The sequence below is a fragment of the Benincasa hispida genome, chromosome 9 (assembly GCF_027475165.1).
Source record: "Benincasa hispida cultivar pf3 chromosome 9, pf3_genome.v1.1, whole genome shotgun sequence".
NCBI classification, from domain to species: Eukaryota; Viridiplantae; Streptophyta; class Magnoliopsida; order Cucurbitales; family Cucurbitaceae; genus Benincasa; species Benincasa hispida.
In genome coordinates, this window is record NC_143486.1 from 79,577,086 (window position 1) to 79,597,934 (window position 20,849).

Consider the following 20,849-nt stretch of genomic DNA (forward strand, 5'->3'; position numbering starts at 1 on the left):
GTCAAGCATATTCACCCAACTGAGAGAGAATCAGAGGATCAAGTATTAAAGATCGAACCACATCGCATCAAATCAACTCCAACATCAACACCAACTCAAGTTCAACTCCACGAAACACGTTTCTCCAGAAATCTCGTGCGAACAATAATAATAATAATAATAATAAGACAACTATTTCAACTCGGAGGTAGATGTTTTCAACCTAGGCATTTATTACTCAACCATATTTACAATCTATTTTAATATGTGAACAAATGACTTATTTACACCAACAAGAGCGTAGCTCAACCTCGAGTTTGAAGTTCAATTCCCCTACCCCACACTTTAATTACAATATCTTTAAAAAAAAATGACCTATTTAAAATTCAAGTGCCAAATTTATGAAAAATAATAACAAGTTCGAGATTTTATTTCAACCTTTTTAATCCAAAATAAAATCAATATTAGGGTTCTTTTATTTAAAAAAAATTATACATTTTTTTTTTGTGAAGTTCAACAAATATATATGGTAATGAAAATTCAAACTTCTATTATTTTGATCGGACCTATAATTTTGATATTGAATTATAGTCAATTTTAATCAAGAATAATCACATTTGTAACTTCCTTTGCATACACATCCAAATCATTAACATTCATGTTAGAAAATTATCAAAATAAAACTAAAGTAAACTATAGGCTAAATTCAACCTTATGACAACAAAGTAATAGACCAAGTAGGGGAAGGTTTTGGACATTTATTATTTCAATCACATTCACAATTTATTTACCCAACTATCAAATAACCTATTAATCTCTTAAAAAAATATTTTTTTCAAATATAAAAAAATTAGTCAACTTATTTATAAATATAGTAGCTATTTATTAGTGATAGATGTTTATCACCGTCTATCATTGAGATTGATAGATGTCTATCAATGTCTAGATACAGATAATTATCTTAACAAAATATTTAATATTTAAGTACTCTTTTTTTTTTAGAATGAGAAAAAAAGAATTAAATGACTAACTTTACCAAATTAATACAAACTAGAGATGAGTAATCTCAACTTTTTTATCCTAACACAAAATATAATACAATTTTCTTTTCCAAGTTTCTTTTTCTTTTTTTACCAGTTCAAGCAGAATTCGAACATCATTTGATTATTTAGTCTCCAAATTTTGAATATAGTTTGACCAAACAAGAAAAATTAAATGAGAGAAGTCTCTCAAAAGAATCAAAGTTCTATATTCAAATGGATGATCAAAACTCTCTATTACAATTCTAAAATGGTTGTTTATAGCCTTACAATAAAATAAAAATAAATAATTAATTAATTCTAATCGAACATTAATTAATTCTAATCGAACATTAATTAATCTAAATTAATGACTAAATATACTAATCACCCTAATTCTTCTTATTAGTTTCTATTTATTTTCTATATTCCAAAATTTTACAATTTTGCTAAAGTGAGCTTGACTTAGTAGATTGGCACGACCTTTATCTCTAAAGGTGGGAGGTTCAATCATCCACCCCCAATCTTTGTACTAAAAAAAATGCATTTTTATTCTTGAATTTCAAGTGATTTTCATTTGGTTTATAAATCTCCAAACATTATATTTTTTAATTGATTACCATTTAGTCCTAACATTTCAACATCTTACCTTTTTTACTCTAAAAGCACTCAATTTTGATCTTTGATATTAACTTCAATTAATTAGTTTAAAATAATTATAATACGAAAATTTTAATTAATTTAATACCGATGAAAAATTAATGACACTAGTTTAACTATATAACTAATTTAATTTTCCTAAATTAAATTTCATAAAATATTGATTTAAATACTATTTGGGTTCCTATATTTTTATATTTGGTTTATTTTGGTCCTCTACTTTCAGAACGTTTATTTTGGTCTATATACTTTCAATTTTAGTTCATTTTGACCCTTATATTATCAATGTTCATTTTGGTCCTTATATTTTCAACTCTGGTTCATTTTGTTTTTCGAAAAGAAAAAAAAAAACTTTTGTTCATATTGGCCCTCCTCTTTTTAAAAAATGGTAATTCCAGTCCTTTCATTTTCATCTTTAAGAAATTAAAATGATAAACTTTTGAAAGTTGAAGGACCAAAATAAACAAAAATCAAAATTACAAAGACCAAAATGAATATTTTGAAAGTATAGGAACTAAAATGAACTAAAGTTAAAAGTATAGAGACTAAAATAAATAATTTGAAAGTACGTGGATCAAATGAACAAAAACCAAAAGTATAAGAATTAAAATAGTATTTAAATCTAGAATATTTTCATACATATGATAAAAAGTGAGCACAAAGAAACACAAGGTAAAAATATAAAATCATGAAATTTAAGATCAAATATAAACCGAACGAGTAAAGAATGTAACATTTTAAGAATTAAAATAATATATAGAAACTAAATTCAAAACTCAATTATAAAAATATAAAATTTTGAAATTAAGAATAGTATTTGTAAATAAGAGAGGGGCAATTTCGACAATTTAAATAGCAGAAATTAGGAAGAGAAAGACCAATGGCGGGGCCTTGTTCTTGAACGTGATTAATTTCTCTTCCTTTCTTATCTTCATCGTCCTTCGTCTTCTTCTCCGACAACGACCTGAAAGTCATCGCTCAGATTCTTCGCCATTAACTTCCCTACCTTCCCCTTTCCTTTTCATTCTTCTGTACACAGTTGATTATGAATTCCCACTTCTATATGTATGGAGCTCCAAATTCACTCTCCATTGCTCTGAGCTTCCTCTGTTCACTTCCCCTGAACCCTCCTTTCTCCCTTCCGATTCGAACCCATACCATAATTCGCGATCCAATTCTGTTTCAGGTCGGAAAACGATGCATACGCCGGTTCTATTGCTTCTCTCCATTCTCTTTGCGACTTTCGCCGTTTCCTTGTCCGACAAGTTTCTCATCGCCGACTCGGAGCTATTGAAGACCCTTCGGTTTGGTTCGTCGATTTTATTTCCTGTCAAAGGAAATGTTTACCCTCTAGGGTTTGTGTTTTCTGTTTTCATTTTGATTTTGCTTTTCTTGTATTGTTTGGATGATTTGTTTGATAAATTGTTGAAATTTTCTCGATTATGAGTTGGAATCTGCAGGCATTTTACGGTGTTACTCAACATTGGCAATCCGCCGAAGGTTTTTGAACTAGATATTGACACTGGAAGTGATCTCACTTGGGTTCAATGCGATGTTCAATGTATTGGTTGTACTTTGGTATGTTGAATCCTCATTTTGATTCGTCGTTATCAAGTTCTTTGTAGGGTAATTTGGTGTTGACCATTAGTTTTTTAGCCTCGTGATATGCTCTATAGACCGCATAATAACGCTGTGAATCGTGAAGATCCGTTGTGTGTGGCGCTTTCTTCCCCAGGTAAAGCCCTTTGCAAGAACCCAAATGATCAATGTGGCTACGAGGTTGAGTATGCTGACCATGGATCATCCATTGGTGTATTGGTCAAAGATCTTGTTCCCATGAGACTCACTAATGGCAAACTCATTACTCCCAATTTGGGCTTTGGGTTTGTATGCAACATATCACTCTCCTTTTGACAATTCTGCTTTATAACTCCAATTTCTTTTTTGGTAGGCTTATTTTCTCTCAGTTTCTTAGATTGTTCTTTCAATGATTTTAAGAAGTGGATAACAAAACTATTCTTTATTAAAAGTAGAAGTAGTTTAATTTTCAAAAACAAAAAAAATGGAGGTTCGTTTTGTTATCAATTTTGTTTTAGTATGGTTTTCACTTTGTTAAAGAAATATTTGAATTACTAGTCAAATTTTTTTTAAACTAAACTTTTTGGCAGTTGAATACTTGGTTTGGCGAGGCTAACATTAATACTTTTTGGCCTTGTCCTTAGAAACTTGATTACCAATCTTCCTTTCCTCTGATTCCTCTTTTCCTGCAGTTGTGGATATGATCAGGACAATGGTGATTTGCAACCGCCTCCTTCAATAGGTGGTGTCCTTGGCCTCAGTAGTAGTAAAGCTACAATTGTATCGCAGCTGAGCGACCTCGGTCTTGTAAGCAATGTAATTGGACACTGTCTCGCTGGACGTGGGGGAGGATTTCTATACCTTGGAGAAGACTTCATGCCATCTTCACCGATGTCGTGGACGCCGATGTTGCATGATTCAGAAGGGTAAGTAAGCAATGAGCAATCAGATATTTGTTTCTTGAACCTCTGTGTAGTTGAATGACATGTATTTAATCTCATTCATTCTTCAGGAAGTACTCATCTGGACCTGCAGAGGTCTACTTTGGTGGAAGGGCTGTTGGAATTGGGGGCCTTACCCTGACTTTTGACAGTGGAAGCTCTTACACTTATTTCAACTCCCAAGTCTATGGAGCAGTAGAGAAATTGGTGAGAATATTGGAACAAGAATTTCTCTAATAGTTATGAATGTGTTAATTAGAATGATATTATTAGTAGAATCTTGTAGGAAAAACACAATAATCTGTTTTGACATTGATATCCCAGTTGAGGAATGATTTGAAAGGACAACCTCTAAAATTTGCACCTGATGATAAAACCCTTGAACTGTGCTGGAAAGGTCCAAAAGTTTTTAAATCTTTGGTTGATGTGAGAAACTTTTTCAAGCCCCTGGCATTGAGCTTTAAAAACTTCAAGAATGTTCAATTTCATATACCTCCTGAAGCTTATCTCATAATCAGTGTAAGTTCCTCAAACATCTAATTAAACCATCCATATTTAGGAACAAACTAAGATTTGTGGAATAGACTGTAAGAAGCTCCTTTCTTTTACAGAAATCTGGTAATGTGTGCTTAGGGATTTTGGATGGAACCAAAGAAGGATTGGGAAATGTTAACCTGATTGGAGGTAAGATGGGTCAACAAAGAACCACTTTCAGATTCTTTTATCTTGCATGCTTTCTTCCAACATTTCAACTTCATTCTTACCTTTTTTTTTTCCCCTCTCAAATTCATGGATAGATATTTCTATGCTGAATAAGATTGTAGTCTATGACAATCAGAGACAGCAGATTGGTTGGGCTTCAGAAAACTGCAATAGACCTCCCAAAAATGAAGCTTCTTGGTATGTGGCATTTTCATTTGTAAAATAAAAGTGCTCTTTTTAACATGAACTTTACCTTTCATCATCTTATATCAAGAAATTTTCACATTTTAGGTGAGCAATGAAGGGCTGGTGGAGAAGAAGTTATCATTCAACCCTAGATCAAGAGTTGGGGAATTATATAATATGTTAGTGAATAATAATTTTAGGTATTTGTATTTGAACTGAAGGGATTACATTCGGATATGATAGTGTCTACTCTCCATATTTTTTTTCCCTCTTCAACAGTTGAAGATAACGGATTGAATCGTCCCTCTCTAAAATGGTAATTTGTATCTTATTCATTAAGTGGTGTATTCAATTCAACCAAATTAATTACTCATTTTTAAACGCACGAATGAATATGAAAAATTCAACCCAAGTAATCCTCGAGATATAATTTTGCAAAATATTACTTTTATAGATCAAGAATGTTCAAAATTTTAATAGATATGGATTGAGGTTAAATTATAAGTTTAGTTATTAAACATTCAAGTCTCTTTTTATTTGGTTTTCGAACTTTAATTTTATGTTGAACAAGTCTCTAAACTTAAAAAGGCTTCCAATAGATTATTAAGGTCGGCTAACCATTTGATTTTTTGTTTTTGTTTTTTTTTTTTTTAAATAAGTCTATAGACACAATTCTTACCTTCAAATTTCTTCCTTTGTTATTACTTTTTATCAATGGGTTAAAAAACTAAGTCAAAATTTGAAAACTAAAAAAAGTATTTTAAAATTTTGTTTCTGTTTTTGGAACTTAGCTAAGAGTTCAATCATTGTATTTATGAAACAAGCAACTCATTATAAGAAAGGGGAGAAAAAAAACTTAATTTATAAAAAATAAAAACAAAAAGTGAAATGGTTACCAAACGGGATCTTAGTAAATAAACTTTGAAAAGACATATTACGGAAAAGCATCAAAAAATCGACCCGTTGATTTTTTTCTCTCAAAGTGTGGAGATCAGTTGACTGACCAATAAAATGTTACTTTTTTCTAATAATAAGGGCAAATTGTAAAAATCACGCATAAAAAATGATGTTAGTTACAATTATACCTTCAAATTTTCAATTGTAAAAATTAGGTTTTAAACTTCTACCAGTCCTAAAGTTGGACCCTTGGTTTACTTGAAATTGGACCCATAAATGATAAGAATTGGATCCATAAATGATAAAAATTGGACTCTCAAACGTATACAAATAATACAATTATGTAAATTTCAAGGTCCAATTTGACCAAACTTTAATACTTATATAAGTTTAGGGACACAATTTTTCATATTGAAAATTTAAGAATATAATTGCAACTACCATCATATTTTGAGGATGGTTTTTACAATTTACCTTAATAATAATAATAATAATAATAAAAGGATCAAATTAAATAAATTTAATCCATTTTAACAAAAATAAGTCAATTTGGTATCATCGATATACAAGCAGCTTCTTTTTTCTTTTTTTTTTTTCTTTTTTTTTTTTTTATCTTTTCTCTTTTTCTTTTTTAAACTTTCTCACATTCTCTAAAAATAAACATTTGAATTTTAAGCCCCACACACTATATACTATTTCCTTTTTTTTTTTCTTTTAATTTTCAAATTTTGGCTCAAGTTTCTTTAAAGATATTTTATAAGTAATAAAGCAAGAAAGAGAAGTAAGGTTATCAAACGAAATATTGATTTTTTTTTAAAAAAAAAACAATATTATTAAAAAAAAATCTTACTTTCTAAAATCAAAATTCATGTGTAATTTTCAAAATAAAATCAATTCAATTAGAGATAACCTATGAAGCACAGACACAGATACGGCTACACGATACGGATACGATCGGATATGACGATTCGTCAATTTCTAAAAAACTAAGATACAGATACGTTTAATGATGCGTCATTTTTTATATATATATTTTTAAAGAAACGTCGCATGAACTTTGTCAAGAAATTCTGGGACTTCCTATTGATCTTGATTAGTTCCAGTTTGTTGACGTTGAAGATACATTTTCTTTTTCTTTTAAAGGATCTAGGATATAGATAAATTTATCATATAAGTTAATAACAATAATACAAAATAGAATACAGACATTGAAATGCAATACAAAAAAAGTAACATCTAAGATGTCGAAGTAAAATGCAATGGAAAAGTGATTCAAATTGCAAAGAAGAAAAAGATTGGAGAGAAGTATGAAGATAAATGTAGAACTTCTTCATTGAATTGTTGAAAATATCCAAATAGTTTATATTTTGGTGGACTTTAGGGACTCAAATGCGAAGATGGAGATTAGATAATTCTAGTCTGTTATTTTTTTTTTCTTTTTAGTTTTGGACTCGAGTAATGAGCTTTTTAAATAGGTTAACTAGTTTTACATTTGGAAAGATTAGATGAGTTGCTTATCTTTTTTCTTTTTTAAAAAAATAGGTGTAGAAATAGATACGTCAAATTGCTGTCAGATAAGTATCTGGGAAGTATCTGAAAGTATCAGTATCTAATATGTGTCTGATATTGATTTCTTGCCTCACATGAAGTATGTGTGCGTCATAGGAGAGAACATTGATTTAAGTTGTCTTTGAGTCTCTAAAACTTGATCAATAATTTTAACTCTTGAGGTTTGCTTTTAATAGCATACTCGATTCCTTCATTAGGTTTTCTGTTATTTCCTAACATAACCTGACGTAGCTCCTATATTTTTCTTAATTTTTAATGTTGCTCCTCCTCTTGATTTATGCCTAAGGAAATTTCTAATACTATAATAATATGAAGAAAAAAAAATCCATACTATAATTCATTGTTTGCCACAAAAGTAGCATCTAAATATTATGTGGGACCCATGAAATAAATTAATAAATCACTTAATGACATGTCAAATAATGAAATGGAGTAGTATATACTATAACAAACTAGAAATGTTTTCTGACGCCCCAATAATATGTCTTCACTCAAGTTGAATTTTAAAAAGTTAGAAGGTAAAATGTTGTTTTTCTCATAAAAATGCTTACAAATATATAATCTCTTTATTCCTCTATATCTGAGAACGCGGGCACCTACCTCAAGGTCTTGATCTAAGAGATATCAAAGATTTTTGGTATGAAGCTCACTCAAAGGTTCGAACTTAGGACTTCTTAAAAAATAAAAAAACTTCACAAATTAGAACATTCAAAGATCGAAACCATTTTCTAACATGTTTCTTCTAATTGTTGCTCAATACATCAAATCAAAACTCAAAATTTCTAAAAAAAAATGTAAAGATTTCTTGTAATGTTTAATAAACCTAATTGTTACTCGATCTTCAATACTAGACGCCATCTTATTTAAGCCAAAGAAAAAATGGATGGATTTTTATGAGGAAGTTACGTAGGAAATTATTTAAACAATACATTAGATAATTCTTATGTGTAGTCTAATATTTATATATTGTTATAGATATCGTGAAGTAGGTAATAGTTATGACTAATTCAAACTTGTTATTGGTCAATTTATAATAATGATAATAAATTATAGTTTTTTTTTTCTATTTTCAAATGTATAATTCATATACTTCTAAGTTTAGAAAATTGAAAATTTAATAACACTAATTATACAAGAAATATTTTGTGATATATGCTTTTCTTATTTCTTTTAAAACTTTTGAGTGTATGGATGAAAGGTGCATTTTTTTATTTAGTTGTTATTTCTAAATTTAAATGGTTAGTTTTTTTAGGGTGAAAATGATGATGATGATTTGATCCATCACTTCTACGGTTGTTGAATTAGTAGGAAAAAATAGGATGGGAATTAGTTATGCTTAAAAATAAAGAAAAACTAATCTATACTATTTAAAATGAACTATGGGAAGAAATATTCGATGGCCCCTTGATGATCATTGGAATATCTCATATTTTATCTTCTAATCTCTTATTCTGAATTTTTTTAATCACATTTTATCTCTAATACCTAAAGTTAAATAAAGGTAAAAATATATATAAAAAAATTACATTTTATTCTCTAATCTCTTATTCATGATTTAAAAAAAAAAAAAAGTCTTTTATCACTAATAATATCTACTTCACATTAATAAAGAAATTTAAAAAATATTTATCAAATCAAATTATGATTTGAGATTTAAATTTTTATTTCATCCCTTTTTTCCAGATATCTTCTATCTCTTTTCTATTTTTTTTTTTTAAATTTTGTTAACCGACTCTCTCTAACTTCTTTTCTTTTTTTAAAAAAAAAAATTTTGTCGTAGTTTTTTTTTTCCTAATTTCATTTTGAGTTGGCTATCTGTTGGGTTTTATGCCTTTAAAACTTGTAGATAGTAAATGTTATTAATTGACCGTCATCAATAAATAATTATGAATGTTAAATCAATAAATGTTATTATTTGTATTGTTGTCTATTTTGTCATAATAACCTTAAATCTAATAAACTAACATCGTAGGTTGTCTCATGAGTCTTGAACTTTATGTGGATTCAAGGTACAACCTAAATGGTCTATAGTATAGGGATAAGGTTGGGTATCTTATCCTAGTAACACTACGGATACGATCCATTTTATATTTGATACAAACGTAATGATCCAACGTATTCGTGTAGGTGACACACGAGTGGGGTATCCTATGCAATGAGTTTGCATAAGTCTAGACTGCAAAATAGTAACCACTACATGTAACACCATCGACTAGTTAGGTTTCTATTTCAATGGGACGACCTAAGCTACTTAGTCTTAATCTTAAGTATATTATGAACTATTATTCACACGAGATTGTCCTTTAATTTGTATGGGTGAGGGTGGCCAAATCGTCGACCCAATAAGGCTACCATTTTGGGGACAAGACCGAGCAAGGAGCTGGGAACATAATAATACAAGATGGAATTCACTCATTCACGCCTTAAAGATAAATAGATGGGTGTTCCTTTAAGTGGTGCCTCCGTGACTTGAAAAAAGGGTCCTACCCTCTCATTGGCTTGAGAGGAGTTTCTGTTGAAAAAAAGGGTCCAACCCTCTCATTGGCTCGAGATGGGTTTCTGTTTATTGATTTGACCATAAAGAGGTTGTTCATTAGAGGAGCACTGATACTTAAGAAGCTAGAGGTAACCCAATGGTAAAATAGTAATTTGACTCAAGGACTAACTTGCTGGTATTGGTTTATATCCATGGACACATAAATATATTTGTAGTGAGAAGAGTGTAGTTGTGGGTCTCCGATAGAGAGAGATAAAAGAAGATACACAAGAAATCCAATAGATAGAAACACTTTTCAATAGAGGAATCGATATTCTAATGACTTCAGTGGTTCTAGTATAATACAAATGAAAGAAAAGAGAAAGGTGCTTGGCCTTTCTTGTCTCAATCCCAACTGCTAGGTCCCACTGGTGTACACCTGTAACTAAACCTGTATCGGCGGCCCCAAAGCGAAATTGACCGATGGCAGTTGGTCGAAGCTCCAGTAGGTAGCCACTCCCTTCTCAGGGAACTGTATGTAGAGTGTGTTCTTTGGCGTGCTTTTTTTTTACCAGCCTTGGATTGGAAAAAAAATGTACACAAGCATTCATACATTACATCTATTACACCTATGAAGTTAAGTCAAATTTCATGTGATTCAGTAAACATAATATAAATTCCATCATTGCGTCATGGGATTTTTTTGATAAATGGGAAATAAAATAAAATGCTTGGGAGTGGAAATAAGAGAATGTCTACAATACCTGGGTTTAATCAGATACAATTTGAAGGATTTTGTAGGTTCATTGATCATGGCTTAACAGAAGAACTTGGGATGAAGGAATGATGAAAGAAAAAATCAGAAGCAAGTCTTGAGGGAGTAAAGAACCACCGTTAAGTGGTTCTACGCCAAGTGCGATCGATTGTCCTTCTTTTATAGATTTGTCTACCGTAACTCCACATGGATATGCTTCTGCTTTTACTGATGCTTATGGCTTACTTGCTGGATCGAACCCAAAAACGTCTCAATTTGATCGGCCTGGCCTCGGGTGGTGGATCGAATGAACACTCAACTGCGTCATCACAGCTGTGATGGACAGTGCGGGATCCGCTTTAGCTGCCACTCTAACAGCGTAACCAAGAGCCTATTACTTTGAGAAAGATGAATTTCTACTTGCCAATGGTAAGCAAATTGACACCTGAACTCGCATCGAAGGAAAGAAATCTAGGGATTGTGAAAAATGTTCCACTAGAAAGATTCTTGTTATTGCTTCGACCCATTTCCCCAAAAAGCGGACCCACGCGAATCGCGGACCTTTTATCTTGCTCCTCTCAAACCGACTATTCTCGAATGAGATCATTCGAGAATAGGGATCTCCAGATCCGAGAGCTAAAACACTCATGTTACACTCTTTTTCAAAGAGTGCTTACTAAGCACTGCCTTGGCGGAAAAAGCCCCCTACAATCCTCAAGAATGCCTTTTCGACTTCTTTGACGAGAAGCTGAACGAGCTAGACACCCACCCTATCCCCGTGGAAAGAGACGGTAAGAAGCTCACTTTTTTAAGTGAAATTTTAAATGATCTCCGAAGACATGGGCCAACCTCCGCCTATATAAGGGAAATACTTGGTAATGAGTAACGAAAAAGATGGGGTAAAATCAAATAGATCATAGGGTCGGACAAAGACGAAAGTCGGCCATAGTGATTCGGGAGTTCCGTGTGGAAGGGCTCTCGCTCAACGGATCAAAGGTACGCCGGGGATAACAGGCTGATGACTCCCAAGAGCTCTTATCGACGGAGTCGTTTGGCACCTCGATGTCGATTCATCACATCCTGAGGTTGAAGAAGGTCCCAAGGGTTCAGTTGTTCGCCGATTCAAGTGGTACGTGAGTTGGGTTTAGAATGTCATGAGACAGTTCGGTTTCTATCTACTGTTGGTGTTAAAGGGAGAACTGCGAGGAGCCAACCCTAGTACAAGAGGACTGGGTTGGGCCAACCTATGGTGTACCGGTTGTTATGCCAATAGCAGCGCCGGGCAGCTAAGTATTGGAGCTTCTGATCTATAGATCCCTTCGTTAGCCCACTAGAGAATACTTAAAAGAGATCATTTGAATTGTTTAAATTAATTTGAGAAAACTATATATTAATGTGATTAATATATAATTAATTATGGATATGATCTATAATTAAATTGAAGAGTAATATTTGAATAAGATTCAAATTAATTCAAGTGAATTAGATTCACAAAGAATTAACTAATAAAGAGTTTTTGTATATATACATGGGATGTATATGTTAATTAAATATATATACACATTAAATTGGGTTTAATGTTATTTAATTATTGTGCAAAATAAAATTAAATAAGTGTTATTTAATTAAATGAGCTAATTAATTAAATAATATTATTTAATTAATTATAGAAAAGGAAAATATATTGGGAAAGGGCTTGATCATAAAGACCTCCCCATGGCCATTTGAAAAAACACTTAATACACAATTCTTATTACAGAAAAACTCTGACAATACCTACCTTAGTGTTATTGTGCAGAATTTTCTCTAAGCCATAAATCATCTCTACTCGCCAAAACCTTATTCTCCTCTCCCTCTTCCAATAGTTGGATACCACTTATCCCTCTATTGGAATCCCAGAGAATAATGAGATAACTCTCGTGATAGTGTTCAAGATTGTTCAAGGAGTTGCTCGTGATCAAGACCGTTTGGAGATTCGTTCATTAGAACCTTGGAGAAGATTGTACGTGGCACTTCGGGAATCTACAAAGGTAAGAATCGTTCTAACCTTTTCCCCAATAGCATATTGGTTTACGTGTTTATCTATTCCATCTAGTATAACGATTTTGTTTAATGTAAAAATCGATTTGCGGGATACAAGGCGTTCTAACGAGAACGCTTTCGCTGTGACATGATTCAATCCCCGTCCCTTCACTATCATGGTCACTCTCATCCATACAGATCAAAAGATCGTCGTCATAAACAGGAGTTCACAAACTCACTCAGGATTAAGGTTGAGTCTCCTATGGAGTGAAATGTAAGTCTCTAGTGTTATATAAAGAGTTTATTCATTTTATGGTCTGGTCTTATACAAACTCTTTATATAGAATACTCCACTCGCATGTTTCCACATGAATCATTTGTAGCACTTTACAATAATTGTAACATCTACAAAGTAGGTCGTATTCGTAGTGTCACCGGAATAAGGTACCCAGTCTTATCCATCTACTACAGACCATTTAGGTTATTACTTAAACATGATCCACCTATATGTCTCGTTTAAATTTCATATAACATTGGATCTTAGTTTGTTGGATTGAATTAATGCAGTTTAATTGTCAACTAAACATCTATGGTTTTATTAGATAAATAATTTGTATTAACAAATCACGAGATACACTAAATTTGAGACATCAATCCCAACAGTATGTTATTTTTTTTCTTCTTATCGTTTAACATAAATTGTGCTTTTTTTTCCTTAATGTTGCTGTGAAATTGAAGAATTTTTTTAAAAAATAATATTATTTTAATATTTATTGACAAAAATAGGGTTGTGAAATCGTGGACGGGGTCACGATTTAAGGCTAAGAATGTTAAATTTTTTTTTTTTTCCATATTTTCTCCCAACTTCTGTCTTCTTATATTTTTTTAGCGCATTTTCGGAGAATCTTTTATTGTAAAATTCAAATTTTCAAAGGCTATGGTAAAATAAAAATTGAATCAAATTTCTAGCCACGAATTAAGGTTATATATATATAATTTTTTAGTGTTTTTTTGTAATTTCGGAAAATCTTTTAATGTGAAATTCAAATTTTTAAAGGTCTACAACAAAATAAAAATTGAATCGAATTTCTAGCCACGAATTAATTCTAAATTTATTTATTTTTTTCACATTTTCCCCCAAAAATAAAAATTGAATCAAATTTCTAGCCACGAATTAAGACTAAATCTATTTTTTTCACAATTTCTCCCAACTTCCGTCTTCTTCTTTTATTTTTCTGTCTTCTTTTTTTATTTTTTTTTTAGTGTTTTTTTTTCATTTTCAGAGAATCTTTTACTGTGAAATTCAAATTCTTAAAGGTCTACGGTAAAATAAAATTGAATCAAATTTCTAGCCACGAATTAAGGCTAAATCTATTTTTTTTCACATTTTCCCCAATTTCTGTCTTTTCCTTTTATTTTTTATTTTTTTTTTTTGTATTTTTGGAGAATTTTTTACTGTAAAATTCAAATATTGAATCAAATTTCTAGCCACAAAGGAAGTTAAATCTATTTTTTTCACATAGATTTGTTTTACCGTAGATTTTTTTCACATAGATTTGTTTTACCTTGAATTTCAAATAGATTTGTTCCACTTTGTATCCACTTAAATCAAAAAGCAATAAAAAAAAAAAAATATGGAACTCGTAGACCCCATCCACAAGTTTGTTAGCTGATATAAAAATCGGGTACACCATTTTGGTACCCTATTTTTTCAATACTTTTTCCCTCCACCTTGCTTTTGGAATTTCTTTCCTATTATTTTTTTAACTTATCCCTTTAATTTAAATTAAATAGTTTTCTTAACTTATACATGTATATTTTCTTTTCAACATAATGAAATACATGCAATACATATAGTTCTGACTAGTATTAAAAAGTGCACTTATCATTTAACATTCACTATTTCAAATTATTGTTGTTGATCATTTCTAGATTCAATCATATATTATAAGAATAAATTTTAAAATTTAAATAATAGAAAGGTTAAGCTACAAGTATTAGTACTTCAACTTTTACTTGTCTTGAGAACTAAATTTAAACTAAGTCGTACATATGTTAGACAAAAATTTTAAGTTCATTTACAACTTTTATATTTAATGATGCTCATTTATTAATCACATACATTTTAAATTTTAAAGTTTAAAGTTTAAATAGACACAAAACTTAAAAATCGGTATAATTAACTTATGACTAACCTTATATAATAATTATGAAAAAAATACATTTTTTATTCATAAGAAAGTAAAATCTTAAATTTTAATAGTGATGAAAAATAATGAATCTTAATTCATTATAATTCTTGTAGTTCTTTTAAATAAATGGATAGACTTTAGCACTAAAGATTAAAAAAAAAGTATTTTAAAGAGAAATTCTTATAAATAGAAAATTCCAAAAAATATTTATATTTTATAACAAAAAGTTCTAAGAGTGTTTTATACTTTTGAAACTTTTTACTATAAGTTGTTAATATTTTTAAATATATTTTTTATATCTAAAAAGGCTCCATTTTAAAAGTATAAATCTTAAAATCTATAGAGCAAATTGAAAAGGAAAAAAAAAAAAACTCAAATTCAATGGTAAAATTTTAATATTTTAAAACTAACTACTCAAAATTTAAGAACTAAAAGTGTAATATTTTGAAATTTATAAATCAAATAAAAACTAGAGATAAAACCTAGAGACTAAAAAAGTTTTTTCCCCCTATTTTAATAAAGGATATGGGAATGAGTATTTAACTTTCGACTTAATAAAAAAAAAGTCATTCATTATCAATAAACTAGATATATATATTTATCACATATGAGGTAGAAAATCAAATCTCTAACCTTAAAATTGATAGTACAAATTGATATATACAACATTTACTTTTGGCTAATAAAAACTAAATTAAAATTTTTAAAAAATGGGACAAAATGGAATTCAAATCCCAAATAACACAAAACCTAAATCGTAATTAAGCTCGAGAGTTAAATGGAGAGGTAAGCTGTAGTGGACACTCACGGATAGCGAAAAATAATAAAAATAAAGAAATAAATAAAAAGATAAATAGAGAGGGGTAATTTGGGCATTTGGACTCCCGCGTTTTGAACGCGCTTAAACATGAATCTCTCTCCTCTTCGTCGTCTTCTTGGTCTCGATTATGACCTCAAAGTCGTCTGTTGAATTCCATTTCTTCTAAAAGCTATAACCTCCAAAGGACCTTCTCTGTCCCTCTCCTCCAATCATTCTTCACTGATCCCACATTTACACATACATACATACAAATATATATATATATATGGTCCACTTCTACAATCCAAAGTCGCCATTAAACTTCTTATTGCTCTCAGCTTCTTCTGTTCATACCACTTAAACCCCCGTTTCTCGCTTCCGATTCCAAGCGTTGACGGAATCAAATCCTGTTACAGGACTACGAAATGCATACCCTGAATCTGTCGCATGTCTTCATTCTCTTTGCCCTTTTCACCGTTTTCTTGCGCGAGAAGTTTTGCCTCGCCGACCGGAAGTCATCGCCGACCAACCCTTTTGATTCGTCGATCTTGTTTCCCGTCAAAGGCAATGTCTACCCTCTAGGGTTTGTGTTTCTACTACTTTCTTGCTCGATCTTCGATTTTGATTCTGATCATTCTTTGTGATTGATTGTTGAAATTTCGTCGATAATGGGTTGGAATCTGCAGGCATTTTACGGTTTCTGTTACTATTGGCAATCCGCCGAAGGTTTTTGAACTGGATATCGACACTGGGAGTGATCTCACTTGGGTTCAATGTGATGCTCCATGTACTGGCTGCACTCTGGTCAGTTGGATTCGAATCGAGTTTTATTCGATAATTTCTTTATTCTCTTTTGATTTCGAAGAGTTGTTTCTGAATTCTAGCGTTATCTATTACTTTTGTAGCCTCGTGATAAGCTCTATAAACCGCACAATAACGTTGTGCGTTGTGAGGAACCACTGTGTGCAGCACTTTTCTCCGCTAGCAAGTCCCCTTGTAAGAACCCAAATGATCAATGTGACTATGAGGTTGAGTATGCTGACAGTGGATCATCCATTGGTGTATTGGTCAAAGATCCTGTTCGCTTGAGACTCACTAATGGCACTATCTTAGCTCCCAATTTGGGCTTTGGGTTTGTGTATATAATTGCTCATTCTTTTGGTAGTTTTCATTGCTTGGTTTGGCCTGCCAACAGTAAGGGATACTTAATACTAATCTTTCTTCCCTATGATTCTCTTGTCTGCAGTTGTGGATATGATCAGCATAATGGCGGTTCACAATCGCCTCCTTCGACAGCTGGTGTCCTTGGGCTTGGAAATAGTAAAGCTACCATGGCAACACAGCTAAGTGCGCTCAGTCATGTACGCAACGTAATCGGCCACTGCTTCAGTGGACAAGGGGGAGGATTTCTATTCTTTGGAGGAGACCTCGTTCCATCTTCAGGGATGTTGTGGACACCGATTTTACGCACTCCGGGAGGGTCAGTAAGGAGCCTCCTTGAGCAATTATGATAACTTTTGACGTTGATTATTGCTTCTTAAAGCTTTGTGTAGTTGTGACCGAACTTGTATCTGATGTCAATCTCAGGAAGTACTCGGCTGGACCTGCAGAGGTCTATTTTGGTGGGAAGCCTGTTGGAATTAGAGGCCTTATACTAACTTTTGACAGTGGAAGCTCTTACACTTACTTCAACTCTCAAGTTTATGGAGCAGTACTCAATCTAGTGAGTTAGTGATAAAAATTTCTTTTTACAGTTATAAATGTGTTGCATGATATATCATCAGAAGTAGGAGTTTGTAGAAAGAAACTAATAATCTGAAATGACATCCCAGTTGAGGAATGATTTGAAAGGACAACCTTTAAGAGATGCACCTGAAGATAAGACCCTTCCAATGTGCTGGAAAGGCTCAAAAGCTTTCAAATCAGTGGCTGATGTGAGAAACTTTTTCAAGCCCCTGGCCTTGAGCTTTACAAACTCCAAGAATGTTCAGTTTCAAATACCACCTGAAGCTTATCTAATCATCAGTGTGAGTTTCCCAAACATCTTGTTTGTTTATCCATAATTAACTGAATGAAACCATATGTTACCAACAAAATATAACACTTTAGGCCAAAATGAGCATAAATCAGCAACACGTACCATACTCCTTCCCCTTGAGGTTGAAGATTCAAACTCCCATACTCCCACTTGTTGCACTAAGATTTTAACAAGCTTTTTTACTTTTACAGAATTTGGGTAATGTTTGCTTGGGAATTTTGAATGGCTCCCAAGTAGGATTGGGAAATGTTAACCTGATTGGAGGTAAGATATTAAGAAACATTGCTGGATCTTTCTTTCACATGTTTTCTTCCATCATTTCAGCTCCATTTTTTCCCCTCCATTCTTCTGTAAGGCCCCTAGCTATAGAAATAATAGGAGTATTGGTAGAATATTAGTATGGTATTAATAAGGGGTATAGGGGTAATTAAATAGAAAGTTAGTTACTGAATATTTCTACAAATAGAAGAAGATGGAGTATTGAGAGGGTGTGAAGAACTTTATGTGAGGATTTCCTAATTGGGAATTTGGGAGAGACTAGCCCTCTCGAAAGGCTAGGGTTTATCTTGTTATTTTGTTTGTGAGTTTATAGCATATTTCAATATATTTTCCTATATTTCTATAATCGAATGGTCCTTTAGTTTTTCTATATTTTTTAGTACGGTTCTTGTTAAGAGGGTTCCTAACATATTCATGTGCAGATATCTGTATGCTTGATAAAATGATAGTCTATGACAACGAGAGACAGCAGATCGGTTGGGCTCCTTCAAACTGCAGTAGGCCTCCCAAGAAATGAAAGTATGTGGTGTTTTTTCATTTGTATAATGCACATGAACCTTTTATAATATTTCATCTTCATCAATTGACAAGTTTTGTTATTCAAGGTGAGCAATGGCTGGAGAAGTGTTCTACTGGAGATGGATCAATAACTGACCAAAGGTATATATATAATAGCTCTTGTATTTGAAAGGGTTACACAAGATATATAATAAAATGATGATTTTGATAGAATGTTGTTTAACTAATATAATTTAGGTTCTCAAACTGCATAAAGTAGTTTTTTTTAGTAGAGGGTGTAGCGCATTGTAATTTAAACTTCTGACCTCAAGGTAAATAGTACATATCTATTATCGCTGGTCAAACAACAAAAAGTTAACAATTTGTTTAATCACCACATACATATACATAGTTGAATAAATATGATAGGAATTCAGGTTGCAGGTTCTTGAACATCTGAATTTCGGAAATGAAAATGGTTAAGTTTTTTACAAATGAACTTTAATTTTGGTTGGGAGAGGCTTGAATTGGGAATGATTAGTTTATTCCTTTTTATTGAATTTCATTTTTTTTTCCCCTTCTGAGTGAAGTGCGAGTTTGAACCTTGATAGTATATTGTCGTTATTTTGTTAAATATGGATGTTAGAAATTTTTTATTTACAAGTATGGATATTAGCTTTGTTGGGATCTACTCGAGAATGAAATTTTCATTAAAAATGGGTTGGATTTTGATGATTGTAATTTGTTTAAGAAAATGAAAGGAAAAAGAAAACCAAGTAAGCTAGTACTATGTTAAAAATCTTACTATCTATTCAAAACTATGAACAATACATCACAATTATGTGAATGAAAATTCAAACTATTGAGTCGAATATAATAATAGGCATTTTAAAAGGTGATTCAGAATTGATTTATTTTTGTTAGTTCAATTGATAAATAAATAAGAAAGGTTGACATTCGTTTTCCATATTTTTTAAGACAATGGATCCGTTCCATTCCATGTTAGTTTTGACCCAAAAAAAAAAAAAAAAAAGTATATATTTACATTTCCATAATCAAAATTCATTCCGTCATAATAAGTAATTTGATTTCTATCGAGGTTGTTTATATTGACAGTTGTAATGGAATGGAACATGTGTGATTATTATTACGTTGTTGTCGAGATTATTGATACTAATTATGGTATACATTAACACTACTAATTGTCGAAATTGATTTAGTAATGTTGATATTGATATCAATACCAATACCCATACTGATACTAATTGCTGATATTGATTTTAAACACAACCAAAGTCATAAGAATGGTAATTGATTATATGTGAGGGCAACATCTTCAAAAGAATAATGGATCCCATATAATTATCAATGGTAATCAGATTGATCACCATCTCTTCCTCAATCGGATTACAAATCGGGATTGCAAGTTTTGCTGTGAAGCCCAATGTTCATAACGAGTACAAAATATTGGTAAACATCGACAAATGTAATTAACTAGATCGTATATATCGTCATTGATTGATTATGTTTACATGTAAGTATACATGACCTAAGTTTCAATTTATCCATTTTTATTTTGGTACCTATCACCCACCCTCGTTGTACAGTTGACCCTACACCAAATACGAGATAGGATAATCTAGGCATATTTTATAATGAATTTGAAAACACAAATTTATAAACAATGAAAATAGTGTTGTATTTTCATATTGTATTTAATAACAGGTTCACAAACTGGATTTTAATTTAAATAATTGTTTAAAATGTGATATTATATTTATAGATCATAAAATTTGTTGTAGTTACCTACTAAATATTAGTTGACAATAAATTATTATTATTTTATTTATGAAACATGTTTTATGTTAAATTTTTTTATAATTATTACTTTGTAATATTATATAAATTATAGTATAATAACATAATACATATTTTACTTTTCAAAAAATGAGTTAAGTTTATAATATGACATACCTTAGTTCCAAGTCTTTATTTAATATAATTATGTACTTTAAAATTCAAAATATGGATATAATGAAAATATAAAAATGTTGTTTTCAAAATTTGCATAGTTTGGATCACAAAATCCGAAAACATAATTCAACTTGAACTCAGTGAATATAACACATAATTCAGGTTGTTTGCCAAATACATATTTGTTAAGCTAAGTGAATATGAAAACATAAAATAAGATCTAAATTTTCTACCAAATAAACCCTAATATTTTCAATTAAGTTAATCTCCTTTTCAGTCTCATTAA

At 31.2% G+C, this 20,849-nt stretch overlaps 2 protein-coding genes across 7 annotated transcripts; both read left to right on the forward strand.

The window, feature by feature from the left end:
* Positions 1-2,549: 2,549 nt before the first annotated feature.
* LOC120084882 (aspartic proteinase Asp1-like) lies at positions 2,550-5,404 on the forward strand. 3 transcript variants are annotated; one of them, XM_039040692.2, is made up of 9 exons: positions 2,550-3,013; positions 3,119-3,236; positions 3,315-3,541; positions 3,929-4,162; positions 4,249-4,384; positions 4,502-4,696; positions 4,789-4,861; positions 4,975-5,077; positions 5,171-5,404. In XM_039040692.2, exons 1-9 carry the CDS (start codon positions 2,856-2,858, stop codon positions 5,172-5,174), a joined length of 1,248 nt encoding a protein of 415 aa, XP_038896620.2. In that variant the 5' UTR covers positions 2,550-2,855; the 3' UTR covers positions 5,175-5,404. The 3 variants fall into 3 exon arrangements, with proteins under 3 accessions (XP_038896620.2, XP_090173959.1, XP_090173958.1); XM_090317833.1 differs by having other exon boundaries at positions 2,562-3,013; positions 3,394-3,541; XM_090317832.1 differs by lacking the exon at positions 4,502-4,696 and having other exon boundaries at positions 2,564-3,013.
* A 10,468-nt stretch (positions 5,405-15,872) lies between these two features.
* On the forward strand, positions 15,873-18,963 carry LOC120085247 (aspartic proteinase Asp1-like). Of its 4 annotated transcripts, none has more exons than XM_090317663.1 (9): positions 15,873-16,357; positions 16,461-16,578; positions 16,680-16,906; positions 17,021-17,254; positions 17,362-17,497; positions 17,607-17,801; positions 18,004-18,076; positions 18,514-18,610; positions 18,697-18,963. In XM_090317663.1, the coding sequence occupies exons 1-8, from the start codon at positions 16,200-16,202 to the stop codon at positions 18,606-18,608; spliced, it is 1,236 nt and encodes a 411-aa protein (XP_090173789.1). In that variant the 5' UTR covers positions 15,873-16,199; the 3' UTR covers positions 18,609-18,610; positions 18,697-18,963. The 4 variants fall into 4 exon arrangements, 2 of the variants coding, with proteins under 2 accessions (XP_090173789.1, XP_090173788.1); XM_090317662.1 differs by having other exon boundaries at positions 15,908-16,357; positions 16,680-16,912; XR_016532034.1 differs by lacking the exon at positions 18,004-18,076 and having other exon boundaries at positions 15,908-16,357; positions 16,680-16,912.
* Positions 18,964-20,849: the final 1,886 nt, after the last annotated feature.